Genomic DNA, 27,438 nt, shown 5'->3' with positions numbered 1-27,438 from the left:
TATTATCCTCATTTTATAGAGGCAGGGAAACAGAGAGTTAAAGTGACTTAACCAAGGGTCACACCAGTGGCAGATTAGCCACTGGGCTGACAGGGCTAATCCACCCTGGAAAAAATCTGTCACCAAGCGGTGGAAGCCCAGAGCCCTGGCAGAAGTACTGGGTGGGGCAAGTCCTCATGCCCCGACTCCACTCCCTGGCAGAAGCTCTCTATATCCCTCGCGCCCCAACCCCAGCAGCTGCGCTGGGCAGATGGGGGAAGCCCCCAGGCCCCGACCCCAGTATCAGCAGTGGATGGGTGTGGCAGAGGAAGCCAACGCGCCCCAATCCCACTGCTTCCCAGCAGAAGCGTGGTGCGGCGGAGGCACCAGCGCCCGGACCTCCACTGCAGCCTGGGACTCTCGCTCCCTGCCACCGCCTCAGGGCTGGAGGAGCACTCACTCCCTGCTCTGGCCCCAGGGCCATGGCAGGGGGGAAGAAGGGGGTAGAACTTCTCCAGCCTTGGAGGGGCATAAAGGAGCAAACAGGTTGCGGGTCACACTGTGTGTGGGGGGGGGAGGGGGGGTTGGGACCGTCGGTGGAACAGGGCAGGGCCGCAGGGGAAGTGTCAGAACAGGGTGAGGCCATAGGTGGAGCCAGAGGGGAACTGGTGGAATGAGGGTGGGCCTGCAGGGGAAGGCGGTCCCCCTACTTGCTCTGGCCCAGGGCCCCATGAAACCTTAATCCCGCCTTGGGTCGCACAGCCAGGTATCAAACTCAGTCTAGCTGACTCCTGTTCTATTGCTTTATTTGCTAGCGCAAGGTGCTTTCCCATCAACCCATCCTTGATTAGGTGAATAATCCCCAGAGTTCAAAGGAAGGGTTAACAGGAGCCATAGTAAAAGGGTCGAATGAAAGAGGAAGCCCTAACTGCAAGGGCCAAAACCTTTAATATGTGTGGAAAAACTTAATATGACCACCAGGGGGCACTACAGACTCAAGAATTGAAGCACTAACATGCACTAAGGAGACATTCTCTCAGATTTTCTTGCCCCTCACCCACAGGTATTTGCTGCAGGGAGGTGCTTTGTACTTTCGCCCCATCACTCTTACAGTCAGAGCTATCTGTCTGTATAGTACCTAACAGAGCGGGGCCCTGACCTGTTTGGCCTCTTGGCGCTAGCACAATATAAATGTTAAATACTTTCCAGTTGCAAATGTACTGTACCTCATCCCATAGATTTGCACAGCACCTAGCACCACTGGGGCCAGATCCTGGGTGCTACCATAATATAAACAATACAGGACTAGCCATGCCAGGAACCCACAGGCACAAGACAATTGCAGGGGATACAGCACTCTCTGTAACACATGGTCCTCTACCTTGTAAGACCTCTAACCTCTCAGATAAAGGGAAGTTAGGAGGATCAGATAACACCAATTCAGCTGGCAATGTGGGAAAAGAACAATGGCCACACCCTGTAGAGGAGATTAGCCCCTGAGTGGGACTCACATTTGGGTGTTTCACTTCTAACAGTGTGTGTATGCACCTGCCCATCTCTAGAAGGGAGATGAACACCCCAGTGAGGGAGGCATATGTTCAGGATTAATTAGCAAAGCAATCTGCAGATGAAAGTGCCAGTTATAGTGCAGTATGAATTTACATAGCGGCTGATTAACAGGATTAAGTTGCAGCCTTAAATCCTTATGTTGGTCCCTATGTGCATGTTTTCGCACAATGCGTTTGTTTACCAAGGAATTGTTAGTGCCATGGGTTAGTTTCACCTTTCATTCCAACTGGGCTTCAGCTGTTCCCATCCTGTGTTTTGTGAACTGCCTATCTTGCCAGTAAGGGCATTGCCTAGAGAGCTTTTCTTTCTCACCTTCTGCTACAGGAGTCAAGCTTGTGAAATCCCTTAAAGCATTTCATTTGGTTCATTTAACTTCAGGAGGATAAAGCATTCAGGCATGCCATGGTGAGACATGCACAATATTAACTACATTGCTTTGGTTAGGCCAGGCTGCTGCTGGCTTCCCTTATATGAGAAACTGCTTTCCTGTTCCACTGTGCAAGTATTAGATCACATCTTTGTCAGTATCAATTCTTTGTGCAGCTGGAGCACCTGCAGGCCCCAAATGCAATCAGGGTCCAATCCCTGCCTTAAAGAACTTACAATCAAAGAGAAAAGACACACAAACGGGAGGGACAACGGAAGAATCTTACACAGGGGGAATTGAGGCAGGGAGAGAGAAAGTGACTTGCTCAGGGTCACGCAGAATTTTGCTGGGACCAACACCCAGATTTCCCTGGTCCCAGTTCTCAACCACAAGCCCAACCTTCTTCTCTCTTATCTGGTGCCTCTGTATCAGATACTGGCATTTAGGATCATGATCAATACAGCAATTATATTTTCTCTCAAAAAGTTTTCAACTAACAGAGGTGGTAGGTGCAACCCTAGGAATCCCAGGCCAATGAGCCTTACGTCAATAGCAGGTAAATTAGTTTAAATAAGAGTTATAAAATACCTAGACAAACAGGATATAGTAACAGGAACAATAATGAGTGTGGCATGCTCAAAGGAAAATTACACCTCTCTCAGTCATCCGAATAGTACACAAAGGAGAACCAGCGGACAATCTATTTGGATTTTATTTTATTTTAAAGAAGTATTTTTTTAAAAATGATTGAGCTGATACATCAAGAAGAAACAATCCAGGCATTTGAAGGAGGGTTAATTTAGCTGATATGAAGAGATGGAAGAGAGGCTGCACAGCTAACTTTAAAATGGCCACCGGCCATCGTATTTCCAGATAGCATATGGAGACAGGCTTCTCAGCAAACTCAAGATTTTGGTCAGAAAACAGCAGTTGATGACTGACAGACTTAAAATCTTTGTTGAATATAAACATATACAGCAAGACTGATGTGGTCAAAAATCCAAAGCATAGGACCAAGGGAATACAAACCAGACACCTTTTGAAAGGCAGCTGAGATAGTTTCTCTTATCCAGTGAATCCTGCATCAGCTTTGCTTCCATAATTTTATGCAACGAACGAACCTGGGCTCTATCTTCATTTTCCAGTCTCCTGCACTGAATTTTCCAGTTATCCTTTCATCTGGATTATGGCATTTTTCTGAACCTCCCAGATTTGCTCAAATCCTTCCAGCACGTGCCTTAGCTTGGATGCCTGGCATTTTTCATCTTTATGCTGCTGCTCTGCAATCTCCAGCTTGTTATGAAGTTGTTTCAAGCACTTCTGGATTTCAGACATTACATTTCCCATACATGATCTCTCTCCTTCTTGAAAAGATTTGTAATCCTGATATGCAGAAATCTGGAGACACATTCCCTTTATTTCATCAGTCAGTTGGTCATTGGCTCTTTCCAAGTTCCTGTTTTGGAATTCCAAATGTTTAATCTTTACTTCCCTTAGTTCCAGAATCTCCTCGACATTCTCCACCCCATTTGCCAGTCTTCCACCACTGTTCTGAAACAGTCTATTTTGGCTTGCAAGTTTCTGTCCAGGTCTTTCATTCAATTGTTTTGCTTTATTAGCTCCTGCTTTTCAGTATCAAGGTTGGGAGCTGTTTCTCTAAAATCCCATATTTGATTCTGTACACTTTCATTGGCAACAGTCAGGTCCTGAATTAGGGAATTATCCATGTCGTCAGTCTGATAGCCTCTGACGCAGAGATAAAATTGTGGGCTTTGTGGAAATAAAACAAAATCAAAAACCATGCCAAAAAACAATGTTAGCCAGGTCATTGTAAGCCTGACTTCACCTCTACTAAATTTTAGGAGATGTACATGATCAAATATGCTGTTACACATTGTTTGTGGGTTATGTTAGCTCACATGCTTTGCTGTAAAACATTTTATTTCATATAATCAATTTGAAGTGGAGCATTCTTGGGATCTTTGTCCGGACCTGCTTTATGTCAACAAGTGACAGGCAAAACATTCTTTAAAACTTGCATCTAGCTAACTCACAGGTCATAAAATCCGTCTGTTCTCACACATCATAAATACCTTGTTGTAAACATTGCCTATGTTTATTATCATAGCTATTGTGTTCTTGGAAAGTGACTACTGATCTCGAGGCCTCAATGTTGGGTTACTCAACTTTTTCAGAGCTTTTTGAAAACCAGGGTCTCAAGTTGGGACACTTACCAAACTAAGGCACGCCAAATCACTCACCCCTTTGTAAAATCTTGGCTTTTGTGTGGATGTAAAGGGTTTTCTCCACGTCTTTACTTAAACTTGGCCTTGAACACACCAAGATCTGTTAAAAAGGCAAATAAAAGAGCGGAAGTGTCTCTATGGAAACCTGGGTCTTCTCAAGATGAACTCCCACCACTTTTGTTTAAAGAGATATTCCAGCCTGCCAGGGACATAAATAACTTGTCTGAAGCAGTAACAAATAGAACAAATTTATGTTCTGAAACGATACAGATATATCCCTTTAATTAAGACATTCCAAGAGTGAAGCTGTGCTATCAAAGCGGTAACAATGGGCTGCTATTCACTCAATGCCATTCTCCTCTTCAGCTACAAGCCTTCTCTTTTAAAAGGCACACAAAGGATTTACTTACACACACACCCCACCTCTGTCCCTCTTGGGTACAAAATCCTAGAAACTTATTAAAATAAATTATTTCTATAAACATCGAGGAGTTAAGTGAAAAAGACATTTTAACTATAACAGTTAAACACAGGAAGCATATTGTGTAAGTTCCCATCTGCCTCTTGTGTTTTAGGGCAGTGGTCCCCAACCTTTTCAGCTGGTGGGCGCCGGACAAAGGACCGTGGCAGCGGTCGAGCATCTGCTGAAATGCTGCCGAATTTCGGCGGCATTTCAGCGGCAACACTTCTCGATGATGTCACTCATCGGTGGCAAGCGGCATCATCCAGAGGCGTCACCGGCGTTTGACGGATGCTCGACTGCTGGCCAGGCAGCAGGCGCATTTAGATGCCCCCGCGGGCGCCATGGCGCCCATGGCCACTGTGTTGAGGACCCTTGTTTTAGGGAGAGGAATAAACCTTTGGGTTTGCTATTCTTCAAGGGCCTGTTTCAAAATCCACTGAGGTCAACGGGAGTCTTTCCATCACTTCCAGTGGACTCTGGATCGGGCTTTGATTGCTTAGATTGATGTCAGCCTAATTTCTTGTTAAGCTTTTGCGAGTCGCTGATTTGCAGTGGTGAGCAGTCCTTACTATTCCTGGATCTACTTGACACGATCAAGACACCTTGAAGCGGACTGATTTTCAGAGGGTGCGTAGTAGGCAAACAAAGAACCTACTAAGTTATGTTCCAAGCAGCTAATATAAAGGAGCCATTTCAATATAAATATATATTAAACGGGGAACTATTTAAGTGGCATAACTGAGGAATGTGGCTCACAAACAGACAAGAGAATTGTTGCTAGTCCTTCAGATGTATTGTCATTTACGCTGAAAAGACCATAGTATGGAAAAACCAAAGAAGCAATCATCAAAACAACGCAGATTTATCTTCATTGGAAACAGCTTTCCCAGGATTTTTAATTATATTTGGAATGAAAATGTTCTCAAAGTGAACTGAAGTAGTTTTAATTTCTTGAAGTTCTGAAAGCATTGCTCCCAAGACAGAGTGGTGGCCATAAAATCTGACCAGATTTATTACTCTAGTACAGTTAGAACTTCAGAGATACAAACAGACCTGTCAACTACACACCTCACTTGGAACCAGAAGTATGCAATCAGGCAGCAGCAGAAGAGACCAAAAAAAAAATAAAATAAAGGAAATACAGTACAATACTGTGTTAAGCATAAACTACTACAAAAGGAAAGTTTGAAAAGATTTGACAAGGTCAGGAAACTGTTTCTGTGCTTCTTTCATTTCAATTAAGATGGTTAAAAGCAGCATTTTTCTTCTGCATAGTAAAGATTCAAAGTTGTATTAAGTCAATGTTCAGTTGTAAACTTTTGAAAGAACCACCATAATGTTTTGTTCAGTTATAAAACTTTCAGAGTTATGAAAAACCTCCATTCCTGAGGTGTTTGTAACTCTGAGGTTCTACTATACATGGGCATTAGCCAAGCATATATGCATGAACTGAAGCAGCACCGAGCCCAGGACATGGGAGGTGATGACTGAATGGGAAAGGCAACATGTTGATACATGAGTCCAACCAAGTGCTAAAAGTAAGGCAGATACCAGTTTTAAACTACATGAGAACTCAGACAGAAGAATTTACCTGATGTACCTGAGGCAGTTAACTTAAATCAGGCCCAGCCAGACAGCCATTCTACTCTGCACCACTGACTTTCATGTCAATGGATGAGGGCAATGAAGCCAGACTGTTAGATGACACAGCTCTGATGTCACAATCCTACAATTTATCAATGGGCCTCAAAAAGCCTTTGGCAAAAGCTCTCATACAAAGCTATTAAGAAAACTAAATAGGGATGATGGAATCATAGGCAAAGCACCACCATGGATTAGAAATAAGCTGAGGGACAGAAGACAAAGAATAGATGGTTCCTTCTAACTGTAGTCCCTCCTGGGCGGTGCATAGCCTGAAGCATGATTTAACATGCTTATTTATAGGTAGCAATCCTCGGTCAAGGGAAGTTGTGCTGCAGTCCTGCTACCAGCACCCATGCTCAATTATTGTAGCAGCCAACATGGATAGAGTCTGATCATGTGAGGTGCTAAAGAACTCAACCCCCGGGCTCCCATTGTGAGGTAAGGACCCACAGTGCCTTTACCTATCAGGTTCTAATCCCTGTTATTTACAAGGTCTTTGTCTTAGAGATGTTGGGCAGCTGGCATGAAGCAATGTATTTCCATTGAAATCAGTGGAGCTACACGGATATCCACCAGCTGAGGATGTGGCCTGTAGTCCATTTCCCATTACATGGCCAATAAGACAGTCATTGGTCATTTATCCAACAATTACTCAAGGCAATGCTACTTTCCTTCAACCTCTGTCCAAATTCCCCAGGGAGTGTCTATCTGATCATTCAGTCAGACTTCCCCCAGGGCTGGGGTGTTCTACTTTCTGACTAGCCTTGGATTTCTAGGTGAACATCTAGGTCAAAATTTCGTCAATTTTGTCCTAGGTGTTCACCCAGAAACCCAAGACTAGTCAGAAACAGATATCCAGGGAAATCCTTAATCACAGAAAGGTGAACAAATGGGATTTTTAATGACTGGAGTTTAAAATTACGATTTTATTGCGAGCTGTGAACATTCAGGTGGTGGGCAAGGGAAAACAGGGACTCAGACTATCCTTTTAGTTGAACCTGTTTTGTGTCGAGCTGCCAGGCCCTGAAAGCAGCTTAATCCAGGTTATTTTAGGTGAGATCTTAACTACAGACTTTTGCAGGCGTAACTGTGTCAGACAAAGGTGTGTAAGGTGTGATTTGTGCCAGCAAAACCCTCTAGTATAGATACACTCATACCAGCAAAGGAACTGCTTGCATTTTCATATGACATGAATTTACATAAGATATTGAAAAGCAGAAATGCTTTCAACCAGGAGATGTGTGTATGTACCTGACGGTGATTGAACTATACAAACCAATTTTTAAAAAGATGAGGCACCAGAAATTAAAGTTCACTTGGAAAATTATAGTCCAGTGTTTAGGACACAGATTTCTCCAATCAGATGCAGTTCCAAGTTTTCTGATACTTTAAAAACTGTGGCAACCAGAGGAATTATTAACCCTCTTCGTCCTCCATCTCCCAAACACTGTACATCTGGCAGATATCATGGCTAAATTCAGTAACTTGTTAGGCAACAAGGGAAGAGGCAGAGACCAGAGTGAGGAAGATGAAGAAAAATCCATTGGTATCCAAGCAGACAGGGTCAATTACAGGTCTCACCTAGGAGTTGGACTGAGCTACTGTGCACTGTTACCATTTGCTGGAGGCCTGGTGGTTCCTCCATCATTTAAGTCCTCATACACATTTATACCAGAAGTGGCCAGAAGAGGAGGCCATGGCAACGAAAGCAACAGCACAGTATGAGAAAGCAGCTCCCACCTGACTTTAATGCATGCCTTTTTACACGATCTTCTGGTTCCTCAGTATGGAAATTATAGCCACTTAGACTCCATATCATGTTTCTAACTGGATATACGCCGGTCTAGGGAACTCCAAATATAAAATAATCTAGTTTGAACGTACCACTTTAGCCATCACCTCTGGACACTCAGTGGCAAACGAAGAATAGCATGAACAGTAGTCCAATTTGAGAGGATTGTGTTTATGATTATGAAGTTAATCCACTAAATCCTCTCTCCCCCACCCTGAGGTCAGAAATGCAGCAGTTTTTATTAAAATCAACATACAGCTGGTTATAGTCCAGTGTTTAGGACACAGATTTCTCCACTCAGATGCAGTTCCAAGTTTCCTGATGCTTTAAAAACTGTGGCAATCAGAGGAATTATTAACCCTCTTGATCCTCCAGATAAGTCACAGGATAAAGAAAACAGATTATTTAGTTTACACACACAACTACTATACCCAACAGTATCTGAACTTGGCACAGGAAATTATATGTTCTCAAATAGCACTATGGCAAACTGTGGGCAAATGGTGATACTGTCACGGTGACCGCAGTATCAGTGTTTTATGATACAGACCAGTGATTTCTTTAACACAAGCTGTGCTTTACAAATGAAATAATTTTAAAAATAGGCCTGCCACCTTCTTCTGTGATTTACCTTCTAACGCACCAGAAATACTATTTTTGCAAGTGATCTAATAATTAGCAGAATTGAAAACTGAAGCCTACAAACCTGACATAAAAACAGAAAGAGGGCCTTTTAATCAGAGGTTGATTCACAAGACATAGCACAAAGGTGATCCATGAATTAAATCCTCTGATGGTTGCAGAAAGTTCATTCAGAATATTTCAACTCTCTCTGTCAAGGAGTCCGGCAGCACTGAGGAAGTGTTTGGGTGCTGCATACTCCTGCAGCCCCCTTTTCCATTATTAAAGCTGTTCAGATTTCTGCTGGCTGCTCCATTCTTCAAGTAACCCGAAGCATGCAGGAGTTTCAGTAGTATAACAACTGAGCTGGGCAGAGGCAGGGAAAATGCAGCCAGCGAGAGATTTAATTGATTAAGATAAACATGGTCTAAGGCTCCACATTTATGTTAAAAAACAAACACATTAAGAGATATGAAATCAAACTGGCTTTGCTACATCAGGCTCAGAGGTTCTCACAAAGACCTTGTCAACCATACAAAATAGTCTTCTCCCACCAAGAGGGTGAGAAGGCTGATCACGGCTTTAGATCAGCAATGCCTCCTTTAACATTCAACAAATACTACTTCTGTGGTTCACTCTCGGGGGATCAAAGTTTTGGGCACCCCCAAGGAGTGGGAAGGCAGGTATTCAGGGTCTGAAATGAACATTGAAAAGACTTGGCACGATGACTATGATGGTTCCGCGTTAGTGGTTGTTCTTCGCTGCCTCTTTTGCGGCAATAATCAGAGGAGTGAGACTAGAAAGGGGCTTCGCAATTTTCAGGAACTGGTGCTAGGAGAGAAGGAGAAAACTAAGTTATTGAGGATACGTTTGAGGTCAAGTCTCACCACAGAGTGAAACATTTGCACTGAAGCCATGCAGAGCTCAAGTGGTTTGCAATTTAGTTTAGTTACAGGCTCAAAACTCAAACCAGGTTAAACTAAAAGGTTTCCAGAAGTCACAAACCTTTCAAGCAAGCCTGGACTGAATTCCAGCTTTGCACCAAAATCAGGCTAAATTCCCAGCTTTGTGGGCTTGTAAAACAAAACTAGTTGAAACTCAGGAAATTCGTCATGGATTCAGAGTTAATTCAAAAATATAAATTGAAAATTAAAAGATCTTAGTCCTGGACGGAACGAAGACACATTTGCTCTAGTTCACTCACAAGTTATTGAGCTGGATATGGGAGTCACTGGGTGATTTTCTACGGCCTGTATCATGAAAGAGTCAGACTCAATTATCAAAACAGTGCCTTCCGGCCTTTCAATCTATTAATATCTGCAAAGCAGAACTGGAGTTTGGCACAGTTATAGTCAAACTGGCAATCTAAGTCATTTACTAGCTATCCAGGCATCCATTTGCAGGACACCTTTCACTTACTACAATGCAACCCAGATATGGTTGTGCATCTATCACACTATACATGGTGCCATAAAGCAGTGTATGGAGAGTTCATCCTGAGCTGCAGGCAGTGGGTTTTGAGGTAAATTTCAAGAAGTGGCAAAACCTGCAGCAGTGGGGAAATAATTCCATGTATAGAGGGTAACAAGTAAAGCTGCTAATGGCCAATCTGACCATAGTGCGTCAAGGGAGGAGAGCAGAGGACAGATTTAAGTGGATCTCAAGTAAGAAGTCAAGTAGAGCCCAACCACTCTGGACATGACCATCCCATCAATCACACATGCACAACTCCCACTGGACTTCTGTGGGAGTGGAACACACGCAAACTGAAGGGGTTGAATTCAGTCCTGGAATTAGACATCCGTGGAAACAGAGGGGAGGTGGGTGAGAGGCCAGTACTGTTCTGCTCCCTGGAAGCATTTTGGCTACAACACACAGGCTCCTGAAACAGAGACAGCAGGAATTTAGGAAGAGCATCAGTGAGACAATGGCACCCAATAGAAGGTTAGCAATTAAGGCATGAGTAGAGGCGTCTCAGGGAAACAGACACAAGGTAAGGCAGACTAGCAGAGCACGGACAGGGTGGAAGTCCCCTTTGTAGCTCAGCTGCGGTGAATAAAGGAGAGAGATGGCAGGGTCTGAGACATGGTATAAAAAGACACTTGCAGCAGAAGGACTGTCGTGGGGAATCATTCAGTTGACAAGGCCAAGAGGAGCAGGGAGAGAAGTCTGAGCAGTGAGAGAGTGCTGACACACACAGAGTTGGGCACCAGCTGTGGAGAAACCATGGGAGTAAGGGGCTCTGCATCTTGGTGGGCCAGGCCCAGAGTGAGCATTTTGAATTTGGTTACAGAATATTCCACCCAGCTGTTGCCATTAAACAGTGGCTAAAACAAAAATGGATCGGAACCAGGAAAAGAGTCCTAAAGTAAAAAATCCTCATCAATCCACTCCCTGTGCCCCTTTGGGCAAGTCACCTCAGACGTGTGTGCCATCAGCCTTGCCATTTTAAACATAAAAGATATCCTCAGTACAGGCCAGAGTGCTGGCTTGACTTGAGCTCGCCCCTCCACCCCCACTCCCAGTGGTTACCTGTAGCAGTTCTTTGGCAGAGCCTCTTTTCTCTACATCCATCTCAAGACAGCGGTTAAGGAAGTCTCGAAATATGGGCGAAAGCTTCTCAGGGTTCTGCAGCTCTGGAGTACCATTGGTAGCAATGAGATACAGGGCCTGCAGGAAATGAGCACCAAGGAAACAAAAGGAAAAGAGGGGCAATTCAGATTCACCCCTTGTTGGAGCGAGATCCCTCCTTCTACAGATTACACAGGCTTCTATTTTTCCTGCACATTCGGTTAGGAACAAATTGTTGCATGACTCATCCACGCTTATGTCCATCCATGTTTATTATAAAACAGAACTGCTGTCTGCCCTATTTTTAAATGGCCAGGATCCAGTTCTCTAGTATTTTACCCTATTAATCCAGGTTTGGATCCTGTAGTCATCTGGAGAGATTTGCAAGAAGAAAAAACATTTCATGCCTTGCCTAAGGGCTTTTATACACAGGGGAATTTACTAGCATAACTAGATCAGTATAATTATCCCACTGTGGTTTATACTGGTATAACTCCTTGGTATAACTACTGGTATAACTTCAAGAAGAATGTCCACACGGGGAGTTATACCACTATAATTACAGCAGTGTAACTCTACTGGCATAATTATGCCTGTAAATGTCCCTGCATACACAAACCCAAAGAGCTCACTTTTGTAAGACGCTGAGTGCCTGTCTGCAATAGCTCAGGCACTCAGCACCTTGCAAGAACAACCAGCCTTCCCACTATGACAGGGGAAAGTCAGACTGTTCCAAACAGAGGGAATTAAGAACCAATGGGCTCAGAGAATTTGATTTAAATGAGAACCATCCTTCTGGATGAGGATGTCTCCACCTAAGCAGAAAGAAGGCAAGAATCAGTTTGATGCAGTCTGAAGGCTTTTCAGAGCCCCTGAAGTTAAGAGGAGCAATTTAACAGCCTGGGAACTGATGCACCTTGAGTCAAAAGAGGCCATAGTGTTAAGTTATTGAGGCCAGTTAAGTAACAGTCACTTCCTTTCCCTTCTTTCCTTCTCACTGCCTCCCTCCCTTTGGGCTTTTTCTTCAGCTATGTCTACAGTACAGCCTGTGTCAGCAAAACTTATGTCACTCAGGGGTATGAATATTCCACCTCCCAGCAACGTGAGTTACACCAACATAAGTGCTTGTGTGCACAGCTCTATGTCAGTGGGAGAGCTCCTCCCACCGACACAGCTTCTGCCACTTGCAGAGGTGGGTTTTTTATTCCCATGGGAGAGCGCTCTCCCATCAGCACAGAGCGTCCTCACCAGACACACTGCAGCGACACAACTGTATCAGTGCAGCTGCAGCGCTGTACATACAGACATGGCTTTAGTCTCTTGCACTGGAAACCAACGTCAAACAAACTGGGCTAGACTCTTCTCATCCTCTCAGGAGTCACATCTGACCAACAGAGGGATAATTTGATCCATTGATTAACTTTGCAGGTCATCTGCACCCAAATGAATAAGTGAAGGTCTGGTGTATATCATATATGGAAAGGGACAATGTCAGGCAGATTAGACTCAACATTTTTAGATTATGTAAAAACCCCAAAATTTTACAAAACTATTAACAGAAACATTTATTTTGAATATGTTTGGATTTGAAACATCTCCTGCAATGCTTGCAGCTCATCCACTGCCTGGGCTCAGCCTTTGCAACCCATCTACCACTGCCACAGTATGAGAACCAGGCAGTGAAATGGAATGGGATTGCACAGGAGGGGCTGGTCTTGAGGATTTGAGAAGCCAGCCGCGATTACAGAACACTATGCCTACCGGTGCTGCTGCTGCCTCACACCCATAACTTGGAATAGTAAGTAACTACCCACAATCTGGTCCTCAGAGTCTTAGGAGAAAGTCTACAAAAGCACCTGACATGCTTTGAAGTGGGCCACTGGAAAGGTATTCCTAGAAAGACAGCTTACGAAGGACGGTTAAATCACTCCACAAAACCAAGACCACAGGCCTCCACTATCTAGAACCAAACTCAGACTTTTAAGGCTCTGAAATGGTCAGAATCTTCTTCATTTCTAGTTTCTAGCCAGGATAGGGACAGAATGGAGAGAAATGGCACAAAAGACTATTCTTGCATTGCTTCTGGCCTAATATAGCAGAGAAGTTCAGAGAAGCATCCAAGGTGCATCTGTTCATCAAAGAGGCTGATAAAGGAGGTGCTGTTGTCATCATGAACAAGTCTGACCTACCAAAAGGAGGCTGCCAGACAACTCTCCAATACCAAATTCTACAGGCCACTTCCCTCAGATCCCATTGAGGAATACACTAAGAAACTGCACCATCTACTCAGGACACTCCCTACACTAACACATCGGAGACAATCAAACTCACAGTACCCGTAGAGCCCCGACCAGGGTTTTCTATCTACTACCCAAGATCCACAAACCCTGGAAATCCTGGACGCCCCATCATCTCAGGCATTGGCACTCTCACTGAGGACTGTCTGGATATGTGGACTCTCTACTCAGACCCTATGCCACCAGCACTCCCAGCTATCTCCGTGACACCACTGATTTCCTGAGGAAACTACAATGCATGGTCACCTCCAGAAAACACCATCCTAGCCACCAAATGGATGTAGAGGCTCTCTACACAAACATCCCACACACAGATGGAATACAGCTGTCAGAACAGTATCCCTGATGATGTCACAACACAACTGGCTTGCTGAGCTCTGTGCCTTTATACTCACACACAACTATTTCAAATTTGATGACAATATATATCCCAGATCAGTGGCACTGCTTTGGGGGCACCCGCATGGCCCCCAATATGCCAATATTTTTATGGCTGACCTGGAACAACGCCTCCCTCAGCTCTCGTCCACTCACGCCCCTTCTCTACCTTACGCTACATTGATGACATCTTCATCATCTGGACCCATGGGAAGGAGACTCTAGAAAAAATTCCACGACAATTCAACAACTTCCACCCCCATCATCAACCTCAGCTGGACCAATCTACACGGAGGTCCACTTTCTAGACACCACGGTGCAATAAGTGATGGTCACATTAATACCACCTTATATCGAAAAACCTACCGACCGCTATGCCTACTTCATGCCTCCAGCTTTCCATCCCGGGCACATCACACGATCCATTGTCTACAGCCAAAGCACTGAGGTACAACCGCATCTGCTCTAACCCCTCAGACAGGAGACCAACCACCTACAAAATCTCCACCAAGCATTCTCAAACTACAATTATCCGCATGAGGAATTAGGAAAACAGATCAAACAGAGCCAGACATGTACCCAGAAGCCTCCAACTGCAAGACACACCCAAGAAAGAAACCACAGACTCCACTGGCCATTACATACAGCCCCCAGCTAAAACCCCTCCAACGCATTCATCAGGGATCTACAACCCATCCTGGACAATGATCCCACACTTTCACCGGTCTTGCGGTGGCAGGCCAATCCTTGCCCACAGACAACCTGCCAACCTGAAACGTATTCTCACCAGCAACTGCACACCGTACCATAGTAACTCTAGCTCAGGAACCAATCCATGCACAAGCCTCGATGCCAACTCTGCCCACATATCTACACCAGCGACACCATCACGGACCTAACCAGATCAGCCACACCATCACCGGTTCATTCACCTGCACGTCCACCAAATGTAATATACGCCATCATATGCCAGCAATGCCCCTCTGCTATGTACATCGGCCAAACTGGACAGTCTCTATGGAAAAGGATCAATGGACACAAATCCAGATATTAGGAATGGCAATATACAAAAACCTGTAGGAGAGCACTTCAACCTCCCTGGCCACACTTAGCAGACCTTAAGGGTGGCCCATCTGCAGCAAAAAAAACTTCAGGGACCAGACTTCAAATAGAAGACTGCTGAGCTTCAGTTCATCTGCAAATTTGACACCATCAGCTCTGGACTAAACAAAGACTGTGATGGCTTGCCAATTACAGAACCAGTTTCTCCTCCCTTGGTTTCACACCTCAACTGCTTAGAACAGGGCCTCATCCTTCCTGATGAACTAACCCTCGTTATCTCTAGCTTGCTTGCTAGCATATATATACCTGCCCCTGGAAATTTCCACTACATGCATCTGACGAAGTGGGTATTCACCCACGAAAGCTCATGCTCCAAAACGTCTGTTAGTCTATAAGGTGCCACAGGATTCTCTGCGTCTGTTCACCCTAACGCAGAAACTTCTGAGGTTTCCTTATTAACGTATGACTATACAGTAACTATCACAAAAGCGAAGCCAGGTATGACACATCTGGCTGACTCTTGCATGGCACTGCAGTGACATTGCATTAGCTTACTCTCAGGGGGTTCTCATTGAGGTAAGGAGGTTCTCCCTCAATCATTTCAATAGCCATGATTCCCAGAGACCAGATGTCCACTTTCGGCCCATAAGCCTTCCGCGTCACCACTTCAGGAGCCATCCAGTAAGGTGTCCCCACCATGGTGCTGCGTTTGCTCTGCTCTGGTGTTATTTGGGCACAGAAACCAAAGTCAGCTGGAAGAGAAAATTGCGGGTGGGGGGGCAAGGAGACATTTTAAAGATAAATTAGTTTGTTCACAAAGATAGAGAAGAACATAAGAACAGCCATACTGGGTCAGACCAAAGGTCCATCTAGCCCAGTATCCTGTCTTCTGACAGTGGCCAATGCCAGGTCCTTCAGAGGGAATGGACAGAACAGGTAAGCATCAAGTGATCTATCCCATGTCATTCATTCCCAGTTTCTGGCAAACAGAGGCTAGAGACACCTTCCCTGCCCATCGTGGCTAATAGCCATTGATGGATCTATCCTCCATGAACTGTTCTAGTTCCTTTTTATAGTCTTGGCCTTCACAACATCCTCTGGCAAGGAGTTCCACAGGTTGATTGTGCACTGTGTGAAGAAATACTTCCTTTTGTTCATTTTAAACCTGCTGCCTATTAATTTCATTTGGTGACCCCTCATTCTTTTGTTATGAGAAAGCCATTAATGCCAAAGAATTGACTGAAAACAAGACTGAAAATGGGTTTCATATTATGCATCAGTTGATGTAAGTTATGAAAGGAAGGGTAGTTATGTGGTTAAGACACAAGGCATCTGGATTCCGTACAGTAACTCCTCACTTAAAGTTGACCCAGTTAACTTTGTTTCATTGTTACATTGCTGATCAATTACGGAACATGCTCGTTTAAAGTTGCGCAGTGCTCCCTCATAATGTTGTTTGGCAGCCGCCTGCTTTGTCCACTGCTTGCAGGCTAGCAATTGCCAGCAGTTCAGCTGTCCCTCCCCCACTGCCATGTGCTGCTCCTGCCCTCTGCCTTGGAGCTGCTCCCGGGAGCCTCCTGCTTACTGTGCAGGGGAGGGGAGGAATGGGGGGCTAATGTCAGGGTGTCCCCCTCCCCCCTAATCCTGCCCTCCGCTTACCCCTTCTCCACATAAAGCAAGGAGGGGACGACAGGGCTCAGGAAGGAGAGAGCTTGCTGGCTGCAGCTGCTGTCTCAACTTCCTGATCTTTTTAAAGGCAATGTACTTAGAGTGGTGTCAGGGTACTTAAAGGTGTAATGCGCATCTCTCTCTCCCCCACATACCAGCAGGGCTGGTTTTAGGAACTGTGGGGCCCGATTCGAATACCCGGCGGGAGCCTGAGTCTTCAGCAGCATGGGAGTCCTTCACTCGCTCCAGGTCTTCCACGGCACTGAAGGACCCCCCGCCGCCGAAATGCCGCCAAAGACTCGGATTGCCGCCGGGTATGTAAAAAAAAACAACAAAAATTTAAAAGGCACCTACGGGGGAATCGGCCTAAAGCTGGCCCTGCACACAGGATATGTGTCTCTGTCTGCCATGCTGTCTCCCCTCCCTTCATTCGTGCTGCCTTGTGGAGTGTGAGGCTACATTAACAATGTGTTAATCCTGGAGGGCTCAGACGAATGCTAGTTCATCATTTAGCAGTAAGGCATTCCCTGGGAAATATCCCACCCTCTTACTTCACCACATCAAACAAGCTTCACTGCTGTGTACAGTATTAAATTGTTTGTTTAAAACTTATACTGCGTGTGTGTGTGTGTCCCCACTTTCATTCTTATGAGGAAATTGGATTCGCTTAACGTCACATTTTTCAGGAACAGAACTATAGCGTTAAGCAAGAAGTTACTGTAATGACTCACTGTAATGCCATTGGACAACTGAACACCTCCATGACCACATATAAAATGGAGACAGTATTTCTTGTCTCACAACCTCCCTGAAAGCATAGCGCACTATATATGCTGTACATTCTAAATGTCATTATTCTAAGTTGACATTGCCAGAAAAGTTAACTGATGTTAAATCTGATCTGGGATTAGGATAGTCTATGTTTTTTCTAATCAGATGTGTCACAGTTGTGTTATTTCCACAGTAGATGTGTCATCCCATCTAGCTAGATTTGCTTTACAGTGTGAACACTTGTGTCCATACTAAAATTAATTTACTTTTAGACATTTAAATTCAGTTTTCGTCAAAAGTAAGAATAACGGAACCTTTAAGTGAAGATTTCTGATCCCCATGTCTTTTCAACTCATCTGCTTATTTTACTGATTAAAACAAGGACTTACTCCTGTTAGCCTTGCAAAGCCAACACAGCAAGCTGGTTTCTCTCATGCCTCCTGCACCATAAGAAATGGTTACTTACTGGAACTGATGTGATACAGACACGTATAGTCCATGTAAGTGTGTGTGTGCCCAGCTCACCAGAGCTGGAGAAATTTGCCTAGCAGTACCTGCGGAGAAGTGGCACTTGCGCCTTGTCACCATAGCCCCTCCCCTGGCTACATGGGACAGCGCTGTCCCAACCCTCCCTCAGTTCCTTAGCACCAAATGCCTGGACACAAGACTCCAATACAGAGGATGTGGAGGCTGGGTCATGGAATACGTGACTGCATTACATCTCAAAGAATCACAGTTACAGTAAGTAACCATTTCTTCTTCTTCAAGTAGACACAGCCGTGTATTCCACTTGTGTGACTCACAAGCAGTACCCCACCAGGAGGCGGGGTTCAGGGTCTACCTAAACAGTGACTCCAAGACCGCCCTACCAAAGCCTGCATCCCACCCTGGAACATGCGGTTATAGCACAATGGTTTGTGAACGCATGTATTGACGACCACGTAGCAGCCCTGCAAATGTCCAATATGGAAATGTCACTGAGAAACACTACGGATACTGCTTGCGCTATAATAGAATGAGCTTGCACCCAATGCGAGGGGGTAGCCAGAGCTATTTCCTATGCAGTCTTGATGCAGGATGTTATCCATTTGGAGATGGTCTCTGCAGAAACCACTTGACCCTTCATGCGATCTGCATACGACACAAATGAGGCAAAGCATGAAATGGTTTAGGCCTGTCCAGATGTCAGGCCAGCCTGACACCTCAGATATGGAGATGCTGCCTTTTGGAGATGAATGTGGCTTAGGAAAGAACACAGATATAGACATCACTTGGTTCAAATGAAACTGGGAAACCACTTTAGACAAAAATTTTGGATTCAGGCCATAAGGTCACTTTGTCTTTGGAGAATTGTGTATATGGTGGCTCTGCCATCAGAGCCTGCACCTCTGACACTTTCCCTGGGGATGTGATCACTACCAGGAATACAGTTTTCTGACACAAGCAGTAAGGGACAAGATGCCAGGGGCTCAAATGGAGGTCCCATTAAGGCTGCTAGGATGAGGTAAGGTCCCACAGATGAAGTGGCTCTAGGAATGGGGGATGTAGATGAAGGAGCTCTTCTAAGAATCTTGCTACCATGGCATTGACGACGACTGATCTTCCCTGAATGGGGGGGATGAAATACCAATATCGCTGCCAGATACTCTTTCAATGAACTAAACACAAGCCCAATGACAGAAGGTGCAGCAGGCTCTCCAAAATGCCCTGGATAGAGGTCAGTGATGGTTGGATTCTGCGGGCTAATGGCCATACCAAAAATCGCTTCCATTTCACTGAATAGGCCACCCTGGTGGAATGTCCTCTACCGTTAAGGAGGATTTGTTGGACAGCCACTAAACATGGCTCTCCCTCCTCATTCAGCTGTGTCACAACCATGCTGTTTCCAAAGTTAGCAGAGAGCGGATCTGCTCAAAGAGCAGTATCTCGTGAGAGAGGGCCCTGACGGGGGATGGGGAGGGAAGGTGGGAAGGAGTTGTGGAGAGGAACTGGGTGCCATAACCCAATCTGATGGTGCTTAGGGCCCAGCTGTGAGTGGTGATCGATCCCCAAGCATTGTGAAAGAAGACCAGCCTGTCCCCAAAGCAGGGAGATCAGAAGAGGAGCAATGACTAGAACAGTGCTCTGGCCCAAAGAGGCAAAATGGGTGCTTGGAGGACAGTGTGTGGCCTGGCCGAACCCCGAGACCAATTGCTTTCTCCTATTGAATCTATCCCTCTTTCTGGGTTTGTCCCATTGCTTTGGAGGAGGGCAAAGCCGGCCAAACATGTGCTATGGACAATACTGCTGCTGAACGCCGCAGTGGCACCTCTGCACCACTGGCATGTACATCCCCAAGGACCGCAGTGTAGCCCCAGAGTCCTTGAAGGAATGCAGTGTCTCGTCGTTTTGTCAAAGAACAGTGTTTGGCTGTTTCAGGGCAAATCCTCAATGGCTTGCTGGACATCAGGGGCAATGCCCAGACCCTGCAGCCAGGAAGACCTCCTCATGGTGACTGCAGAGGCCATCACCCAGGCTGAAGTGTTCACGATGTCTAGCATGGGCTGCAAGGACACCTTAGCCACCAAACACCCCTCAGTGACAAATGCCCAAAATTCCTCACACAAGGCAGCTGGTCTGTGAACTCTGACATAGCTGTCCACTTAACAAAATCATACTTGGACTGCAAGGGTTGCTAGTTTGCATCCATAAGGAAGAGAAGTTGTAAATCTTCCTGCCCAAGAGGTTCAATCATTTAGAGTCCCTATCCTTAGGGGACTGCCCTGCTGGGCTCTGTCGTTCACTGCAGATTCAACTAGGGAATTTGGGGCTGGATGGGAGTAAAACTGCAGGTGGTACAGAAGCCAGCATGCTCCAGAGGGCCTTAGCTGGTTCAAGGAGCACATCCTTGATAGGAGCGCAACTCTCCCAGGAGCAGACGGCTGCAGATATCCACTAATTTGTGGGTATTCTCTTGCAAGAACTCCACTTGGATACTGAAGGAAGAAGCTATGCCCCACAAAAGCTCTTGGTATGCCTTAAAATCTTCTGGTTCTGAAGGAAAGGATGAGCCAGGCAGCACAGAATCATCCAGAAACAAAGACTAGGCCCTTACCTGAGCCAAAGCCGGATCCTGTTCTAGGGCTGATGGACCCGGACAGGATGACTGTGGGGGCTCCACAGGGAGAAGAACCCCCAGAGCCTGGCACTGCAGTGTACCATGATGGTCATCACTGTAGATCTGGCCAGCAATTTGGCCTTCAAGCAAATCGAAGAGCGGGACCTCTGCAACCGAGGAGCATTCCATGGAGGCCGTTGACATGGATAACGCATTGGTGGACAGTAAGTGCCAGGCCACAGGCCTCCCTCCTGACCATGAGACAAGCATCAATCCTGGTACCCATAACATTCCATCAAAGGGCCCCGACGCTGGTCAGGCCATGGAGAGCAGGAGAATGGTGACCCTGACTCAGATGCCAAGGAGCCTCGGGATCCTGCAAAAAAGGGTGGAGTGAGGCCAGAGGGAACAAGTAACCCATCTGATGCATCCCCTGTCCAGAACAAGGCAGGAAGAGGTGCTGCTCATGGAAACAGTACCATCAGTATTGAGTATGCTGGTTCTGGAAGTGCTGTCGATCCCAAAGTCAGCAGCTTTACCAGACTGTCTGATGGTACTGACGTTGAGGGAGGTGAAAGTCGCCATGGAAGCACTTGCAGAGCCAACCGTAGCTGTGCAGAGGAGATTCCTGGTACCGAGGTCCCTATACCAATTCTGGCACAGACCCTGCAAGGGGAACACTGGGGTATGGTGCCGATTGACCCGAGGTTTCAGCACTTGTTCAGCCAACAGGGCTATACATGATGCAGTCCTGGACCAATGGAAAGACTGGGACCAAGAGGCAGAGGAGGTCTGTAACTGTCTGGTACCGACTGTTTCCACATTTATTGGTATATCACTATGTCCCTCGTCGGTACCAGACTCAAGACACCAGAACCGGAGTCAACAGTACAGGGTTTCTAGCCTTCCTATTCAGTACCAGGGAAGGGTTAGAGGTACCTGTGCTATCCTGCACACCGGCACCAATTCTGTGCTGGTCTGCTTTTCCTGGGTCAGGTGGAAGAGTCACCCCCAGACCTGAAGCAATCTCAGGTGGTGTCATGGGACCTTTTCCTCGGCACCGTCAATGGGAATGGCTCCTCAGTTTCTTCGGAACATGAAGTGGCAGCACTCTCCAAACCCAAGGGTGATCTGCATCTCAGTGAGGGCCCTGGTACTGATGCAGGCTGCATGGCCTGTTCGAGTAGGTACTGCTTCAGGCAAAGGTCCCGCGCCTCTTGAGTCCGTTTTCTTAGATGAGTTGCTGATCACACAACACTCTGATGTGGGCCTCCTTGAGACAGAGGAAGCACTGCATGTGGGGATCGCTCCTCCACAGAAAGGACAATGTTTACACATCAGTCGGGGCATCACCGAGGAAACAAACTACTACAACTAACGCTACTCTAGCACTAAGGATACTACTAACTAAAAGAACTAGATAAATTCATGGAGGATAGGTCCATCAGTGGCTATTAGCCTGGATGGGCAGGGATGGTGTTTCTAGTCTGTTTGCCAAAAGCTGGGAATAGGTGACAGGGGATGGATCACTTGATGCTTACTTGTTCTATTCATTCCCTCTGGGGCACCTGGCATTGGCAACTGTCAGAAGACAGGATACTGGGCTAGATGGACTTTGGTCTGACCAAGTATGGCCATTCTTATGTTCTAACTACACACAAGGGAAAATAGTAAACTAGTTGAGAGGTAACAAGGTTAAGATCACACAGGGCGCCAACTCCAGCTACAGGCAGTAAGAAGAAACTGAGGGAGGGTCAGGACAACACTGTCTCATGTAGCTAAGGGAGGGGTTATGGCCACAAAGCATGAGTGCCATCCCCTATGGGTACTGCTAGGGAAATTTCTTCAGCTCTGGTGTAATGAGTGCATGCACACCTAAGTGGAATATATATCTGCATCTACTTGAAGAAGAAACATAACTACCAGCAAATTTTTGCTGGTAGAATTTTATTTCAGGTTGAGGTAAGGGGGAGAAAACATACAGCTTAATTTTTAGATCCCAGATTGAGCCTTGCACCCAGGCTAATAGCTAGAAAAATCATCTATGGGTTATAACTGAGTAAATTTGTATTGGAGCCATTGAGAGAATCAACCTGAAAGCATACTGCACCATTTTCACAGAGAGACTTTTCTAACTTAACCCGCACTAGGCAGCTATCAGAATGCAGTTTAAAAAAAAATTCTATAATGCACACAGCATCTTTGCCTCTGGCTAGCTATTCATAACTTGCTACAAAGTCAAAACAGTGGGATATTGAAGTGCAGTTCTACTCTGAAAAGGGATTTATGTAAATATAAATGATACCTTCTTATTCAACACATCTGCTCCTCCGTCCACCTCAAGTCATCCTTTTTAATCTAGCCCAGGGGTCGGCAACCTCTGGCACGCTGCTCGCCAGGGTGCTTACCCTGGTAGGCCAGGCCAGGCCAGTTTGTTTACCTGCTGCGTTGGCAGATTCAGCGGATCGCGGCTCCCACTGGCTGTGGTTCGCCATCCCAGGCCAATGAGGGCAGCAGGAAGTGGCACAGGCCGAGGGATGTGCTGGCCGCGGCTTCCCACCACCCCCATTGGCCTGGGACGGTGAACCGCAGCCAGTGGGAGCTGCGATCGGCCGAACCTGCACACGCAGCAGGAACAAACTGGCCCGGCCCACCAGAGTAAGCACCCTGGCGAGCTGCCTGCCAGAGCTTGCCGACCCCTGATCTAGCCCAACCATATTTAAAGCTATGGTCTCAGTGCACAGCGATTAATCCCTGCAGCTACCATTAACGTAAATAGGTGCCACTGCCTACTGGCTATCCTCACAACACAACTGTGCCTTGGAAGGACAACCTGCCCTTTAATTTGCAAGCTCATAATTAGAGTCATCATCAAGGCTGCCTTCTGCATACTTAATTTGACGGAGCCATCCATTCCTAGTAGAATGTTGTCGCTCTTGATGTCTCTGTGAATGACTTGGCTTGAATGCAGGAATTCCAGAGCCTGAAGACACTATGAGAAAACAATACAGTATTTTTTTAATAAAGCCATTCAACAACCTTTGAAATTGCATTAGAAAAGGGGCAACTAGTCGAATCTGAAGAGATGCACTTTTAAACAACATGGGCTTAGTTTCTTTACTATAAGCAACATATTCTATCTCCACAGTTTCATGACTGTACTTCTATGTGACACACAAGTGATATGTCAGAGTATCTCAAATCTGTGCGGAATGGAGATCGTTGTTTGTACCCTGATCAGACCCAAATTGGAATTAATCATTATGAATTGGGCAAAATATGGATTTTTCTGTTCATTGGCAATTCCTCCCAGAATAAACAAATGCATAAGAAGTTATTTTTTGGGTCAAACTAAAAAAGGCATTTTTTAAACTTTTTAGCAAATCAGAAAAAATTTTAAGTCAAAACTAAACAAAATGTCTTAAAGTCAAAAAAAAAAATAATTACTTCTACCCAAAACATTTTGTTTCAGATTTCAGGCATTTTGACAAAAGCAAAAGAAAGGATTCTCAATTAGGAAGGAGGATGTTGGGTGGAGCCTCCCTTATAAGCTTTTGTCCGCTGGTGAGAGCAGCCACATGGGATGTGGGAAACTGTGACTCTAACAGCATCCCAGTGCAAGAGGCTCACTGGCATCTAGGAGTGAGTTTCAGCTACCCTGACCAGTTGTGTGTACCCCAACTCATTAATGACATACATGACACCTTTTAGATACAGGTTACAATATCAATAGAAAGCTAATGCCATACAGATACTTAATATTATTGGGGGTGTACGTACAGGGGACAAATTCAAATTTACAAACATGAGGAATTAATGGTCTTAATGTGCATCTGCCAGGCAGAGCTGAAGTTACTCCACCCTAGACAAAGAAATGTGGTTCTGCCACCTTGAAGGTACTTCCAAGGTTGAGTAAGTGACAATGGGAATGCAATTTACATAGAAAGTTAATAGGACCATCAAGCAAACAAGGAGAGGAGATAACCACTTAGCATCACAGCATGGGGGGGTAGGAGAGGGGCTACAAGAAACAGATCAATTTGCATTTTAGCAAACACCAGCAGGAGAAGAAACCAGCATGAAATTTCCTTTACCAGGAGACTTCATGTTGCCTTCCTCGCAGCTTGAATGAACTTTCCTCTGGGGACATTAACCTTCAGAAAAATCCATTGCAAAGGTTCAGTGGACTATAAAAGAGAGGGGCAAAAACAATCCCAAGTTATCTTCCATCTAAAAAGACAATCTTCCCAGACTTTGTGGAAGAACCCAACCAGAGGGGAGGTCAGCCATCTTGCTGGAAAGTAGATTGGTATATTGAACAATGGCTGTAGCTTGTTTTGTTAAGTTTTAGCTGCTAGAAAGCATTTTTCACTTCTATTTGCCTGTAACCATTTCTAGCTCTATTAACAAGAGAGGATAGGATTTTAAGTGAGTTCCAATAAAAAGAATAAACTTGTTTTACTTTTAATCTAACCCAACCCAGCATTGCCTTTGAACTGAAATGAGAGTTAACTCCAGTTAAAAGGTGATGAGTTGGAGCAAACAAGCCTTATTATTCCTGTGAATTGTCCAGGAAAAGGCTGGACATTTCAGAGCTGGGAAAATTCTGCACTGGGGGCTCTTCATGGGCTACAGGCTGTTCATATCATCATGTCTGACTAAAGAGAGCAAGAATGAACCTTCAGCCTTGCAGCGAGGGCACTTATTTAAAACATGAGCTCAAGTCCCTACTCAGCATCAGGTAGGTGAGGACACTGAACCTGGGTCTCCCACATCCCAGATAACTGCTTTAGCCACAAGGCTATTATAACAGAGGCACCACCACCACTTTGTGAAGCCTTTGCTTTGTTTTCTTCAAAAGGCTGAAAACTTAAATGAATTGTTGTGGGGTTGAAACAAAATATTTCCTTTCCATGGTATTGAAACATTTCAACTTTTTCTGTTTGGTTGAAACTGGTTGGTGAACTCAACACAAATTTGCGAATAGCTTCACTCACCCCAAACTGAGTTTTTGGTAAAGAAACTTCTGAAAAATTTGCCTAGCTCTGGATCTGAGGGTTAAGGCATCAAAATGTTACCATGCTGCAAGGGATTATGTGTTGGGAGCCCTAAAAGTGATTTTGAGCCCCATTAACTAGATGTGGGATCTGGCATTGCCCTGAAAACAGGGACTATCCTAGAACCTCCAGAATAGGTTGCAAGCCTGTCTGCAAACAGGATATTAACACTGAGATGATGGATCCACTAATGAGGCTGTGAAGAAATAGGTCAAACCAAATTTAAAAAATAAGCACTGTGCATGGGCTTCTCTGGCACAACCTGGAATAAATCGTTCTGCAATATCACAAGAGCACTGCCAGAAAATTCCTTTGCAATAGTGAGCTGGCCCATAAAGGCCCAGGCAACAACAGAGCTTCCACAGTTCTTCAGCTTGATGCATGGTTTTCAAAGTTTCTTCGATATAATTATTGAATTCTAAACAACATTTGAAAAGGAGAGAGATTTGAGAACTGCACCACAAGTGGAAAAAGAGCAGCTTTACATTCAAGAGGAATGCCACCCCCTTCCATACATACAGTGTGCCAGAACGAGCTCTTTTAGGAACATCCACAGGAAGCCTGGAACCATCCAGGGCACTCTGTGGGGCCTACCTTAACGAGGCCTTAAAATTCCACCTGCCTCTCCAGAAGGAGTATCTTCTTTCTTTCTTCTGCTTTTAAAAAGCAGGAATTCCATTATCCAATGGAATTCACCTTCCAGGGCAGGAGGAAAGTGAAGGCTCTGGGATAGTACAAAAATATGAGGGGAGTTTTTTTCAAAGGCAAAGAAGGCAGCTGGGTCAATGGAAAGTCAGGTGCCTAATTCCCATCTGTGCCTTTGAAAATCTCCCCCTTCATTCAGCATTTGCTTGCCCCTCATAGCCTGGTTTCTGGGGCAAATCAAAACAGTATAAAGTCATTTTATCCTGATTTAATGGGGGCACTGAATCAGCGCAGAGAATTAAAGACATTAAGATTTTCAGGCCAGATGGGACCATTGTGATCACCTAATCTGCCTTCCTGCATAACACAGAGCACAGAACCGTACCTAGTATTTTTTCCATGAAGCCCACAACTTGTTTGAGTTACAGCACAGCTTTTCAAAAGGTATCCACTGTTGACTTAATGATTGCACATGATGGAGAATCCACCATGTCCCTAGGCAGACACTGGCAGGCAGGCCTTACTTCAAACAAGGAACTTTAGGTAACAGAAATTCAAATTGTTAAAGATTTACTCTGTTAACAGGACTGCATCCATTAGCTAATGTTTGCACAGCACTGTGGCATGCTACTTCTGTGCTCAACTCACTGGGGATATTTCTTTTAAATGTTTCTGTCGCAGTTAAGCTATGTCCTATGGAACTATTAAATATCTAGTTCCAAGTCATACTGCAAAACCATGACACTTCATGGAAACCTTAATTTTATTTATACATTTCACACTAAGCACTCGTTCTGACGAGTAGGGCATGATCTTACCTCTCGACACACAGCTGCTATTTGTCCTTCATCCATGCAGGTCTCTGTTACAACATCCGTCAGGGAGCCGCCTGCCAAATACTCCATAACTACCCACAGTTCATCTCCTACAAGGTAACTATAAAGGACCAAAAAAAATAACAGACGGTAGTTGTATTTCTTTAGCCAAAAAAGCTCTGAGTAAAGCTATTTTTAAAATGTAGTGGGCCACTAGGCATCTGTGCCTCATTTTAAAGTCCAAAATGCCTGGAGAGTCAGTGTGGAGTGATGGAATCAGCTTACGAGCATGGCTGAGAACTCTTTTTTGTTCAGAATATCACCAGGTTGAATTACTGGAATTCGCAGTCTGTTACCATCCAGCTTTAAGTTTTCAGCCATGTTTACTTTATGCAT

General features: G+C 45.2%; 1 protein-coding gene across 1 annotated transcript in view; it reads right to left on the bottom strand.

Moving 5' to 3' along the window:
• Nucleotides 1-5,837: 5,837 nt before the first annotated feature.
• The window catches only part of PAK1 (p21 (RAC1) activated kinase 1), a 120,657-nt gene continuing 99,056 nt past the window's right edge, over nucleotides 5,838-27,438 (bottom strand). Inside the window, exons 11-15 of the mRNA XM_075061800.1 lie at nucleotides 27,046-27,163; nucleotides 23,418-23,517; nucleotides 15,545-15,741; nucleotides 11,214-11,351; nucleotides 5,838-9,512 (exon numbers count right to left, since the gene is read on the bottom strand). Coding sequence (XP_074917901.1) covers nucleotides 9,426-9,512; nucleotides 11,214-11,351; nucleotides 15,545-15,741; nucleotides 23,418-23,517; nucleotides 27,046-27,163 — 640 coding nt within the window. The 3' untranslated portion in view covers nucleotides 5,838-9,425. The remainder of the gene's footprint in view (nucleotides 9,513-11,213; nucleotides 11,352-15,544; nucleotides 15,742-23,417; nucleotides 23,518-27,045; nucleotides 27,164-27,438) is intronic.

This window comes from Chelonoidis abingdonii, chromosome 1, assembly GCF_003597395.2.
Source record: "Chelonoidis abingdonii isolate Lonesome George chromosome 1, CheloAbing_2.0, whole genome shotgun sequence".
In the NCBI taxonomy this organism is placed as follows: domain Eukaryota; kingdom Metazoa; phylum Chordata; order Testudines; family Testudinidae; genus Chelonoidis; species Chelonoidis abingdonii.
Note: the sequence above shows the minus strand (reverse complement) of the source record. Positions and strands in the feature narration are given on the sequence as shown.